We start from the raw sequence: 13,687 nt of genomic DNA on the forward strand, positions 1-13,687 counted from the left end.
CGCGCATTTGCAAGCACCTACAAACCACAGTGCCTATATGGAAGGCAGAGGCCAGAGTCTATGTGGAAGGCAGAGAACAGCTTGTGGAGTTGGTTATCTCCTTCCATCAGTGTGACTTCCAGGAGTTGCTCACCTCAAGCTCCTTCGCTTGAGAGGAGCCCTCTCATCTCCCCGACCCAGTCATTTCGTTTCCTTTTTGCTTTTGGAGACAGGGTCTCACTATATAGCCCTGGCTGTCCTGGAACTCACGAGGTAGACCAGGCTGGCCTTGAACCCACTGCCACCACACTCGGCTGTCACTTGTTTTCTTGATGACAGCCATGAGATGGAATCTTGAAGTAGTTTTAATTTGCATTTGCCTAATGAATTGGCAAATGACATTGGACATTTAAAAAACACATTGAGTTGTTTTCTTCATGTTTAGCTTTTGTTTTTAAAGTTCTTCATATATTCTAGACATTAACCCTCTGTTCATTGTATAAGTAAGAAAGATTTTCTTGCAATTTATAGATTGCCTCTTCACTTGCCTGACAGTTTTTTTTCTTTTTCTTTTTCGACACAAGGATTCTCTATGTAGCCCTGGTTGTCCTGGAACTCACTCTGTAGACAAGGCTGGACTTGAACTCGCAGAGATCCCCTTGCCTCTGTCTACCAAGTGCTGGGATTAAAGGCGAGTGCCACCACTGCCCAGCAGTTTATTTTGCTGCACAGATTCCTTTTAACCACACAAGGTCCCGTTTGTTGGTTGTTGTCTGGCGTTCTACTCAGAAAAGCCTGTACCTTGAAGTATAACCCCACATCTTCCCCTAGCAGCTAGCTTCAGAGTGTCATGTCTCACGTTGGGGTTCTTGATGCGTTTGGAGTTCATTTTTGGATATCTACAAGTAGACACCCAGTTTCCCCAGAACTGACTGCTGAAGACGCTGCCCTTCTGCAAAGAGTAGTTTGACCATCTATCTTCATTTCTTTTTGTCTTGCTGGGGAAAATACCCCAGCAAAAGCAACCACAACAACAAAAAAGGAATTAATTGCAGTTTACACCTGAAGAACATAGAGTCCATTCAGACCGGGGAGATAAGGTGGCAGGAGCTTGAAGCAGCCATTCACGTTGTATCCACACGCAGAGAGCAGTGTGAAAAGCAACCTTCTACTCCCCATTGGGGAAACTTCTCTACATGCCCTCTTTCTGGGCAGATGCTGCCTAAGCCAGTCTGCCTCTCCCAAAAGCCCTCCCCATGGCGCCCTTCATTTCCTTGTTGCGGAAGCTGTAGATGACTGGGTTGCACATGGGCATGATGATGGTGTAGAGGAGGGAGAAAGGCTTGTCTTTGTCAGGTCCATGTGTACTGCGGGGATTCATGTAAGAGAACATGGCTGAGGCGTACAAAAAGACGACCACGGTCAGGTGGGAGGCACAAGTGGAGAATGTCTTCCCCCTACCTGAGGAGGAGGAGGCCCTGCGGAGGATGGAGGCCAGGATTCGGGCATAGGAGGTGACGATGAGCACCATGGGGCTGAGCAACACCACAATGGCATCAACAAAGATCAACTTCATGCTGAACTTGAGGTCCCCACAGGAGAGGGCGATCACTATGGGAGCCTCACAGAAGAAGTTTTCTATGTGGTTGTCTTTGCAGAAGGGATTCCTGAAAGACATGTACTCAAGAAAGATGCCATTGACCATCCCAAAGACCCAGGAAGTCACCACCAGCCTGACACACACCTTGTGGCTCATGATCTGGGCATAGTTCAGGGGGTGGCAGATGGCAACGTAACGGTCATAGGCCATGAAAGCCAAGAGGATGCACTCGGCCACACCCACTAGAAAGACCAAGTACATCTGGGTCATGCAAGAGACAAAGGAGACGGTGTGGTTCTTGGTCACCAGGTGGACCAACATCTGTGGGATGGTGGTGGTGATGAAGCAGATGTCCAGGAAAGACAGGTGTCCGAGGAAGAAGTACATGGGGCTGTTGAGCCTGGGGTCAGTCCATGTGATGAAGATGATGAGGCCATTCATGGCCATGGCGAGGCTGTAGAGAGCCAGGAAGAGGGTGAAGAGCAGTGCCCGGGTGGAAGGGGAGCTGTGCTCAAAGCCCACGAGGATGAACTCAGTCACTGTGCTGCCGTTCCTCAGGTCTGCTGTCTGGGGCCTGTGTGAGGATGGGGGCAGGGAAATCACAAAGGAGGCCGTTGTGTGGAAGTCAGATGGTCACCTGGACCACCCCCAGCAAGAGGCTTGCCCTGGGTGATGGTAAAAGCTTTAGGACTTAGCAAGCTCTGGACAATCTGTGTAGTGAGGACATAGTAATGATAGATGCCAGGGTCATCATCGGCTCTATGCATAAATTCTAAATCTAGAGGTTGAGGAAGTGGTGGTTGCCCTGACTCTGGACTCATCGGATGCCCTGTGGACTGTGTGTGCTCCCTTTGTCCACTTCCTCTTATTTCTCACCTCATGAAGTACTAGCTTCCCTGAACCCTGATGTTGGTGCCTGGCAGTCATTCCAGTCATTCATGCTTTCCCAGCCAGACTTCCCTAGAAGTGCTCAACAGCCATGCTGTACACAAGTTAAGAGGGCCTGGCTGGACGAGACCCTTCAATACGTGGCACGTTTCCTTTCCAATCTGTCTTCATATATATGTAAGACATATATATATATACCATCCAGCAGAAAGGATGTGGGGAAAGGGAGGTCAGGCAGCTGGGAGGAGGGAAGGAGGAGAAACTCTTGGGGTGTGTTGTTTGTGAGAATAATCTATTTTCAATTAAAAAATAAAATCCAACCACATCTTGAGAACGGGGCATGGATGAGCAAGGCTCACAGATGCCAGCCTTTCTGGGTCTGGGCCTGCAGGAGCATTGAGTGCGTATGTATTTGAGTCCCTGTGAGGACAGAGTGTTTATTTTACATCTTTGGAGACTTTGCATGCTCTTTCTCATTACGGTAACATTCAGGGAGTTCAGATTATGTTCAAATTAAATCCTTTGTACGTTCATCTCGTTTGAGCTAAGATGTCCCCTCCCGCTGCAGGTGCTTTAGATGCCAGGCTGTGCCTGCTGAAGCCTGTTCTTCAGCGCCCCCTTCTGTTTTCTCATCTTCTCTTTTTGCTGTATACTCATTTACCTGTGACACGACCCCCCAACTCCTGCTAATTCTCACCGTCTTCTCCTCTGGCTTTCCCATCTTTATTGGTTACCACACAGCTGTCTAAGTTGAATGGAAGGCTCTAACCTTCCAAGGTCTCATCCTCTCTTCTTGCCTCATGGAGGCTTCCTGCCCTGTTATGGCCACCCCTTACAGGACTAGATTCCCTCCGTGTGGGATTTCTTGGTTGACCAAGGCATCAGCAGGGCCTATTCCTGTTATCTTTCCATGGGAGAGTTCTGTTATCTAGGGAGCTCTAGTGGTCTGGAAAAAGAAGGAAAGTTAAGGGGAGGCAAAGGGAGGGGAGGGGAACCAAGGGAAGGTAGATGACATAGTTTAATACGGGCCCACAATCCTTCACTTGGCAGACATGTTGAGACTAAGGTAATGATTGGGCAATGTATGTCATCAGTGAGCCACAATCCACAGAGCTCTTGGACTTGGCCAAGAAGACGCTGGAATTTAACTCAAGGACTCACTGAGCCCCACTAAAGGTCAATGCTTGCCCGGAGTTCACTGAGCAGAAATAATCTGTGCCTGCCAGCATCTTGTGCCTTGTTAGGTACCTTAGGGCTGGCCAGTCAGGCACCTGTGTCCACTCATGGGATTTTGTCACTCGAACCACACCTACCTCATCTCGTGGCTCTGCTGCTCTTGCTGTCACTGAATCGCTGTCCCCAGAAACAGAGGTGGCATGCTGTTTGAGGAAGAGCTGCTCCAGGGAGGGTGGTCTGAGCTGGTGGGCCAGTCTGGAAGACAGTGGTACCTGGTGAGCTGTCCAGTTCTTTGGCATTTGTGCTGCCACAGAGGGAAGCCATCTTAAGCACATTACCACAGTGCGTGTGCAGGGCAGCTTCTGGGGTAGGCGAGAGCTGTCCTCCTCCTGCTGCCGTTTGCCGACTTATACTTTTCCTCTACCTGACTTTCGGGCTGTGTATTTTGGCCTTTAGTTTTTCTGTCCATGCCTGACTTAAAAATCCCATCCTCTAGCTGGGTGGTGGTGGCCCACGACTTTGATCCCAGCACTTGACAGATAAAGGCAAATGGGAGACTGGGAGTTCGAGGACAGCCTGGTCTACAGAGTGAGTTCCAGGGCAGCTAGGGCTATGGAGAGAAACCCTGTCTCAAAACAAAACAAAGAACAAAACAAAACCCCATGCTCTTCTGTTATTTTAAGAAATTCAATAAAAAGAAAACTGTAATTCTGTTGCAGGCGCCAACCGAAATATCCTCACCCTCAAAAAATATTACTTCTGACAAAGAATGTCTTAAAAAAGAACCGAGGTTCAGAGCACTTTCTGCTCTTCAGAGAGCCCGAGTTTGGTTCTCAGTACTCACATCTGGGTATCACGACCGTCTGTAACTTCAGCTCCAGTAGGTCCGGACCCTGTGGCCTCTGTGTGTCCTTGCTCTCATATGCATACACCCACATGTAGACAGACACACAGCTGCACATACTTAAAAACAAGAAAATGGCGGCTGGAGAGAGATGGCTCAGCAGTTAAGGGCACTGACTGCTTTTCCAGAGATCTTGAGTTCAAATCCCAGCAACCACATGGTGGCTCACAACCATCTGTAATGAGATCTGATGCCTTCTTCTGGTGTGTCTGAAGACAGCTGCAGTGCACTCATATATAATAAATAAATAACTCTAAAAAAATTAAAACAAAAGGGTAACCAAAATAAAATAAATGTTAAACAAATAAAATAACTTTAGAATAAAATAAGTAGAAATAGGAACTAAGTGGTAGAAACTGTTTACGCCCTGAGCAACCGACGTTAAGCGCTGACATGTGTTTAGAATGGTCTTAAGTAATAGTAATGGTGACATGAATGTGTTTATCTTTCCAAATGACATATCTGTATACACTGACACACACACTGGAGGGAAACCTTGTCAAACCAGAAGAGTATCGAAACTGCCCTCTGCGGACTTGAAAAAGCACTAATTACAGTTATAGGGATTCCCTATTCAAAAGCTGGACCATCTGAAGTTTCTTAAATGAGCAGCGATTGTCAAAGTGGTTCATAAGCCTGGTGATGTTCCAGGCTTTTTTTTTGTTGCTGTCCTTTCATGAGGCAGTTTAAACTCATCGAGGACTTGCTGATACATTGTATCAGATGACGAAGCTGACCATGGCTTGGCCATAGAAGAGTGCGGATTTTCCCTGGGTCTAGTGCTGTCACAGCGGTTGATATGACCCAATGTTACGATCATTTCAGAGGGACTTCTGAAATGTCCAACATCTCAGAAGAGGAGTGACCAGTCCTGTGGGGTCTCCCGTGGGCAGGGGGGTGGCGAAGCCGGCCAACCACAGACATAACAAGGTCGGTGGATAAACTGAAGGCCTCTGAATAAAATGGTAGACACTGTTCAGTGCGGAAAGAGAAGAGGAAGAGAGACACTGCTCTTCCGTGTCTGCTGCTTTCTTCCATATAAAGGGGAATCATCTGACTTCCTTTACACCATCACAGAGGTCAGCAAGTGGCTACCTGAGGGGTCTTTTTTTTTTCTTAAAGAGAAAGCTATCACTTCTGTTCTCCAAGACAGGCGTTGCTGTCTGGTGCTGCCAGTGGCTGGGGAATGAGTCTAAGTGCACACAGAAGTCCACGTAGATATTGTTAATAAGGCTAATGTATTGACCACTTCATTTGTTGACTCTCTCCCCAGTTTCTTCAGTTTATTCGATAGCGGATAAAAGAGCAGTAAGTACTTACTGGCCCCCTCAGAGCCCCAAGTGGTTATTTAATGTCAATGGTAGCCCATATGTAAAGATACACTACAAACAAATGAATATGATAGAGCTGAGGCTGCACTGAAAAGCAGCCCTAAGCTAATCACAATGTGTGGTGGATCCTGAAAGGGAGAGCATTCTGCAGCCTTCCATACTCTGAACTATGAAAGCATACAGTGGGTGAGCTAAGGTGAGCTCTCCACCTGTGACGACAGGAGCACACAGAATGGAGGGCGATACCTGGGGGAAAGCCTCGTGCCTGCGTGAAGCTGGGATTCTTGCCATATCTACTGACGTCGAGGAGAGACCGGAAGATCTCTGAGCTGATTGAAGCCTTGGTTCAATCAATGCGCTCACAGTCAGTGAGGGACTCAGTCTCGAAAGGTAAGACGGAGAGCACGTGGAGAAGACACCAGACACAGGTCTTTGGTCTCCATATGTGTGCATGCACATATGTATTTGTACATGAGCACACATGGTATTGCATACACACAGACAAAGAAAGCAAGTTAATCGTATCAGAAACATGTGAAGGACTGAAAATACATTTTTTCTATGGAAGAAAGATATAAAGATATATAGTCAACAGGCAAAGGAAGATATAAAATTCAACATTACTGATGGTCAGGGAAGAGAACCCTCACTCCAGTGACATGTGACTTCCATCAGCCGGTGTGGTAAGGTAAACAGAGGCAGAAGAGGGGCTGGAGTGGTGCTCAGTGTCAAGAGTAGGAACTGCCTTTGCAATGGACTGGTTCGGTTCCCAGCACCCATGTAGTAGGGAGCACAAGCACCTGTAACCCAGCTCCAGGGGACCTGACATCTTTTTCTGGTCTCTGTGGGCACTAGACTGATGGGCACAGCCTCTTGTGCATATACTCATCGTTAAATAGACTCATAATTAACTATAACAATGCAATCAGGACAATGGAGATGGCTAAGCAGTTTAGGAATGGGCACTGCCCTTCGGGGGGACAATTGGTTCCCTGCACCTCTGTCTGTCAGCACACAGTTGCCTATAACCCCAGCTGCAGGGGATCTGATGCCCTCTTCTGGGTTCCAAGGCTCTATGTTCACATGTATGAGCATACACATGTGCACACACGCAAACACAATTAAAAGTAAAAATTTTTTTACAGATAAAGTAATAAATAAAATTATTATATATTACTTAATATTATCAATATCAATATTAATTGATATTTATTAATATTGAATTAACATTATATGCTATTATTATAGACATGGAAGATAAGTGTTAGCCAGGATGTAATGGAAAAGGACCCTCTTTGTACACTGCTGGAGGGTCTTTGAGTTCAACCGTTATATTAAACATTATGGAGGTTCCAAAACAAACTCAAAATGTACTTATCATTGGATGCAGTATGTTCGAAGGAAATTAAACTAGCATGTTGGAGACACGTCTTTGCTGCAGTGTTCACTGGAGTATAGCTTACAACTGTTAAGATGTAGATTTAATGGTCATATCCATGTACAAATAACACACATTTTAAAATGTGGAATTTAATATCAAAATATAATTCAATCTTAAAAAAGTTAGGAAATCCTTTCATTTTGGATAATATGAATTAAACTAAAAGAGTATCATCATGTGTAACATCAATACGGAAACTATTTCATTAATACCGTATGATGTCTCTAATATATATGGAATCTAAAACTCCACTTCAAAGACACAGAGAGTAGGGAGGTGGTCGTCAGAGGCGGAGTGGAGGCTGGCATTGGTCTAAGGACATACATCCTGAGTTAGCCATGAGAAATAAATTCATGAAATCCGTTCTACGACGTGGTGACTATGTTTAATAATTATGTGTTATACACTTGAAATTGTTGAGTCAGCGTTTTCTTTTTAACTTCTCGCCTCCAAAAAAAAAAAAAAAAAAAAAAAAGACATCAGTAGTGCACTGAGGCACTGAGGACGTAACTCAGTAGGAGGGAACTTGCCCACTAGGGGCCAAGCCCTGGTTTCAACCTTTCTGAAGCTCAAGAACTTCAGAAAGCAGGCAATAAGGGAAGGAACCCCTCTCCCCTGTGTTTGTCTGTGGCTCTCAGCTGTCCTGGAGCTCACTGTGTAGACCGGGCTGCTCTAGAACTTGGGAAGCTCTACCTGCCTCTGCCTCCCGATTAAAGGTGTGTGCCACCATACCCGGCCAAGAAATACCGCATCTTATACCACACATAAATGGGACATTTACTTGTAAAGGAAAGAAATGTCATTTGTGAGTCCTTTGATGTACAAAGTGAAATGACATTACTACCTCAAGCTAAGCGTCTTATAGGACAGTTATTTCCCTTGAAATTTTAATCTTCCCCCATACAGAACCATCTAAAATTGATCATTAAAGCCAATGTGTACATTTAAAATAGAACATTAGTGTTCAGTATTAAAAACAAACACATCCCACTTTTAGCTCTGTCCCCAGTAGACACAGGGGGACTTTGATTTGGGTTAGGTGGGCCTGAAATTCAACTCTAGGCATAAGTTGACAGGCAGTGAGGATTAGCTCCAATCATGGTTTTGATTCGGTTTCCTCTCCTCTTCCTATGACTTCACACCTCCGAGGACAGCTTCAAGGCTGTTTAGCCTGTGACTCAGAGCCCTAGTTGTTGCAGAAATCCAGAGAAGGGAGAGCCTCACACACCCTTTGCAGTCTCCCCCGATTCTTCCTGCTTCTTATCCACAGGGAGTTCTGTACACTTAACTTAAAAAAAAAGTTCAATAACTTATATGTCCTTTCCTCTTATCTGACTCCTGTAGACAACTCAAGCCCCCTATCCTACGCTCAGAAAATCCCCAGAGAATGTGGAAAGTGTGTTTTTTATCATAGTCTCTGAAAGAAGCCCAACCACAGGACACTTCCTAACTTCCGTTTCTACAGGAGAAGGAGGAGGAGGAGGAGGAGGAGGAGGAGGAGGAAGGAAGGAGGAGGAGGAGGGAGGAGGAGGAAAGGAGGAGGAAGAAGAAGAAGAAGAAGAAGAAGAAGAAGAAGAAGAAGAAGAAGAAGAAGAAGAAGAAGAAGAAGAAGTCGTCAAATAAGTACAAAATACCAAGATGTACAAACACAGTTTTTGCTTAGGAAAACCAAATACTATAGAAAAAGAAAGTGATCAGAGTGGGTGGGGACAGTTTTCACCAAACAGAGTAGAAGGAAAGTATGGAAAACCAAGGGCTTCAATTGACCAAAATATAACAACACATAAGAAGTGTGGAAATGAACAGGTCAGGACAGAAAATGACCGCGGGTGGGATTCCAGGAGCCTCCATCTACAGAGGAGAAGCAAGCAAGACAAACCCAGCATGGAGGGTCAGGAGGGCTGGCAAAAGGCTGTGCCTGCTTGGCTGCATTCCCAGTCAGCACTGGGGAACCTGGTTCTCTAACAAGAGAACCTGGAGTTCTAACAAGAAATATTGAGCTGGGTCTTCTTCCTTCTGGGTGTCCAAAGTAAGACTGAGCAGGAGAGGGGAGCTCTCCCTGTCATGTCTAAGTGATGTGTGTCCCAGCCAGGAGGGCAGGTGAGTAGATTGAGAGCTTGAAGTCATTATGGAGAGAAGACACAGAGGAAGAAGGGACCAGTTAAAGATCCAGGACAGCAGAGACTCTGGTAGGCTCCAGAGAGGGAGAAAGCGAGCAAGGGAAAGGTTAAGAGAATCAAAGCTGGGACCCCTCCCTCTCACAGCTGCTGTGTGGTGTGAATGCAGAGTCTCTGAGAAACCCAGAGTATGCTTGGCTCTGGTGACAAGGTCAGAGACAACGTCAGCTTCATAGCAGGAGAGAGTTCATTCACTGACCTTGACCGTGGGGTTTAGGACACGCTGAGGAGGGCATTGTGTTGGTCTTGGATGCAGAAGAGGGATCCAGCAGTTCAGAGTGAGGGTGCAGGGCGTTTGCTGCAGACTAGCCGCGCACTTATAGGGCTGTGGACTTGGGTTCCTCTCCTCCCTGCTCTCCTTCCTATCTCTCAGGTGTGCTTGCCTGAGCGCGTGAGCCCTTCTCCCTTCCTCAGGCCGATGGGAGCTTCCAGTTCGTTACTGTGGCAGCCAACTGAATTAAGGCCAAGAATTTGTTCTTGAGGCCTGACCATTCCAAGTGTGTCCCTGAGGAGGGCGTGGTTTTACTTGGTCCTGTTCAAGGCTCCCTTGTGAGGCCATGCACATGGCAAGTGGCCTAGACGGCCCAACACCCACTCCTACGTTTTCTTGAGTAATTTGTGTTCTACTATAGATAGCAAATATAAATGGGTGCAGCTTCAGATACAGGTTAAGAAGTCGAGTGTGTGTGTGTGTATGTGTGTGTGTGTGAATGTGCATGTGTGTGTGCGTGCATGCGTGTGTGTGTGTGTGCGTGTGCGTGTATATCTGTGTGTGTGCATGTGTGCATGTGTGCATGTGTGTGCGTGTGCATGTGTGTGTGTGTGTGTATGTGTGTGTGTGTTGCATCCATACAGTGTAACTTGTGTCTCTGTTTTCAGGGCTCACCGTTTGTCACTGGACACCAGTTGCTGTGCTCTTTCCTGGGGAGAGCCACCTCTCCCCCTCCTAGCTTTCCTCAGTTGCCTATCGGTGTTGTATAGGGTTGAGTCCTCACGGGCTTTTCCATATCCACCTTGGTATGTCCATCGATGCCATCCTTGTTCAGGTCACATTTGACCGTCATGCTGGTGGGACCTCATGGGTGTAGCTTCTGCTGTTGCTAAGAACACACAATCTCACAGAAGAGTCACGGGTCCTCTGGCCCTCCAATCTTTCTGCTTCTGTCTGCAATGATTCCTGAGCATGGGAGTGTTTCGTAGATGTATCCACTGGGACTGGGATCCGGTGTATTGATTGGTGGTTTGCTCTAGTGGTCTCTATCTGATGCAAAGAGCCGTTTTCCTGGTGAGAGGTGAAGACTGCCTTTAACTGTGGATAAGGACAACTCTACAGATTGTTGTTAGGCACTATGGCGGGTTGGTAACTTAGTGGTTGTAGATTCTCCCCCAATAGCCATGACTTTGCTAGTACTGAGTAGTTAGCCAGGTGTCCAATAACAGGCCTGGTCTTTTCCTTGTTGAATGAATAGACAGCGGTTGGTGCCACCCTGGCATGCCTGCCACTACAGCACCCCTGGGGTTATGGTGCTATGCTGGTTGTTGATGTGGTTCATAGAGGTCATGGCTGTTAGCGCTGTTAACTGTTTCCTTCCTTTGGAATTTTGTACAGCACCTTCTGGTCCCATGAAGGCTAGTCCTCTGGGAGGAGACATTCAGGTCAGTTCCAGTCCAGGGTGTATTGGCTGGTATTGTGTGTCAACTTGACACAAGCTGGAGTTATCACAAAGAAAGGAGCCTCCCTTGAGGAATTGCCTCCATGAGACCCAGCTGTAAGGTATTTTCTAAATTAGTGATCAAGGGTGGTAGGGCTCAGCCCATGGTGGGTGGTGCCATTCCTGGGCTGGTGGTCCTGGGTTCTATAAGAGAGCAAGCTGAGCAAGCCAGGGGAAGCAAGCCAGTAAGTAACATCCCTCCATGGCCTCTGCATCAGCTCCTGCCTCCAGGTTCCTACCCTGTGTGAGTTCCAGTCCTGACTTCCTTTGGTGATGAACAGCAATGTGGAAGTGTAAGCTGAGTAAACCTTTCCTCCCCAGCTTGCTTCTTGGTCATGATGTTTTGTGCAGGAATAGAAACCCTGAGCAAGACACAGGGCCCTCCGGGGCCCTGAAGTGTGTCATGTCTTCAGCAATAGACACTAACCTTCCCCCTCAGGGGACAACCAAGAGCACTAGCAATAGGCTGCATGTTCTTGGGAGTCTCTTAGACATTTTTGGCTGACAACTTATCTCACCACATCTGGTACTGGGGCTTTTGTTAGGTGGTCTTTGACTCTTAGAGAGAGTGCCAACAGCTCACATGAGAAAAGTTCAGTAACTATACATACATATATGTATATGTGTATGTGTATGTGTATGTATGTGTATATGTCTAAGTCTATGTATATGTGTATGTGTATGTATGTGTGTATATTTATGTGTTTGTATATGTGTATGTGTGTTGTATGTACTGTATCATATGTATGTGTTTTACACTGAATCACATGGCTTTTTTTTATCAAATTGCTTTTTTTTTAAAGGTTTTTCCCTTCCTTTTAGCCTTTCCCCCAGGGTTGCCTCTTTTTTTATTTTGGTTTTTGCTCTTCCCTCTATCCCACCTTTCAGCCCTCCCTTCCCCCCAGGGAGTTCCACCTTCTTCAGCCTTTCCCCCTGTATTCCCAGTTTTTCAGCCTCCGCTCTTCCCCTGTATTCCCACCTCCTTCAGCCTTTGCCCTCCCACCTCAGGAGCCCTCCTTCCCATTTCCCTGATCTGTTGTATCCTTCTATCCCCTCTGTGTTCTCCCAATCCCCCAAATCCTGGCCTTGATACCATGCTACTTTTCTGGTTTCTATAGTCACTGCAGGCTGTGTGCTCACATCTGAAGATTTGGAGCTAAGAGCCGCCAAGAGAGACATGTGACATTTGTCTTTGGGGGCCTGGGTTTCATCACTCAATATGACCTTTGCTAGTTCCATCCATGACCGGCAAAGTTCATGATTTCATTTTTTCTTTACAGCTGAATAGTATTCCATGGTGTACATGCACCACACTTTCATTAGCTACTCAGCGATTGTAGGGTACTATGTCATTTCCATTCCCTGTCTGTAGCTGACCTTTGCCACTTTTTGGGTTCTGCTTTTCCCCAACTCTTTAGTCACCAAGCTTCAACTCTAGAAAGAAGAATAGATAGACAGACACACACACACAAGACACGCTGGGATCTCTGAATCTAATTTCTTTCTTCTCATTTATTTGTCTGTAGCTGGATTTTGCTACCTTGTGGGTTCTTTTTTCCACCCTTCATCCCTCCTGGTTTCACCCCTAACACTAGAAAGGAGAGAAAGAAGGAAAGGAGGAGAGATAGAGATCTCTGAAACTAAATTCTTTCTTCCTGTTCCTTCTTTGACAATGACTACTAACAAAACACATCCAATCCCCCCTGACACCAACAACCACCCACTCTGCCTCTCGGGGCCCTAACATTTATTACACCTGTGAAGAGTTTCCTGCATTCCAAACGTCACACAATTGCAGAAATCATCAGCAGCTGGAAAAACCACGCCTGTGCTAGAGCACGAGGCAAATCATAGTCAGCTGCTGTGTACAGTCTGAAGCAGTCCCACATCCCACACCTGGGATTAAAACAAAAACATATCCTTATATTTCTGTGTTTTTAAAAGAAAGCTAAATTCCAAAATCTGTCGACATCTATTTATTCTGAATAGAGCAGCAGAGAATGTGGCTGGGAGGCATCTGAGGAGTTATGTCAAGTCCTTCGGGCACATGCCAAGGAGTGGTAGAGCTGGCTAATTTTCGAGATTTGTTTTTAGCCTTCGGAGAATTCTCCACACTGACTTCCAGAGTGGCAGCACCATTCTGCAATCCCATCAACAATGGACGAGGGGTTCCTCCCTAACCCCGCATTCTCTCCAGCATCTTTTGTCAGTTGTTTTGTTGATTTTTGCCACCCTGACTGGGGTAAGATGAAATCTCAGAGCTGTTTTGATTTGCATTTCCCTAATTTCGAGGGATGATGGGGAGTTTTTGAGCCATTTTTTAGTGATTTTTCTTCCTTGAGAACTCTCTATTCAGGCATCAGGCCCATTCTTTGAATGAGTCTTGTTTGTTTGTTTTACTTTATTTATTTATTTACATCCCAAATGTTGCCCCCTCTCAATCTCCCCTTGCAGATTTCTCCCCACCACCCCTCCCTTT

General features: G+C 46.2%; 1 protein-coding gene across 1 annotated transcript; it reads right to left on the reverse strand.

The window, feature by feature from the left end:
• Nucleotides 1-1,201: 1,201 nt before the first annotated feature.
• Nucleotides 1,202-10,560, reverse strand: LOC116890463 (olfactory receptor 10AD1-like). The gene is made up of 3 exons (XM_032891008.1): nucleotides 10,492-10,560; nucleotides 3,716-3,861; nucleotides 1,202-2,153 (listed from the first exon to the last, which is right to left on the reverse strand). The coding sequence occupies exons 1-3, from the start codon at nucleotides 10,558-10,560 to the stop codon at nucleotides 1,202-1,204; spliced, it is 1,167 nt and encodes a 388-aa protein (XP_032746899.1).
• Between the last annotated feature and the right edge of the window lie 3,127 nt (nucleotides 10,561-13,687).

The sequence above is a fragment of the Rattus rattus genome, chromosome 1, assembly GCF_011064425.1.
Source record: "Rattus rattus isolate New Zealand chromosome 1, Rrattus_CSIRO_v1, whole genome shotgun sequence".
NCBI classification, from domain to species: domain Eukaryota; kingdom Metazoa; phylum Chordata; class Mammalia; order Rodentia; family Muridae; genus Rattus; species Rattus rattus.

Coding starts and splice junctions, on each gene's coding strand:
- LOC116890463 (XM_032891008.1), bottom strand. CDS start 10,560: ATGACGGTCAAATGTGACCTGAACAAGGATGGCATCGATGGACATACC. Junction 3,862..10,491: donor AGGTGGATATGGAAAAGCCC/GTGAGGACTCAA, acceptor TCCCTGGAGCAG/CTCTTCCTCAAACAGCATGC. Junction 2,154..3,715: donor CCTGACTGGCCAGCCCTAAG/GTACCTAACAAG, acceptor ATCCTCACACAG/GCCCCAGACAGCAGACCTGA.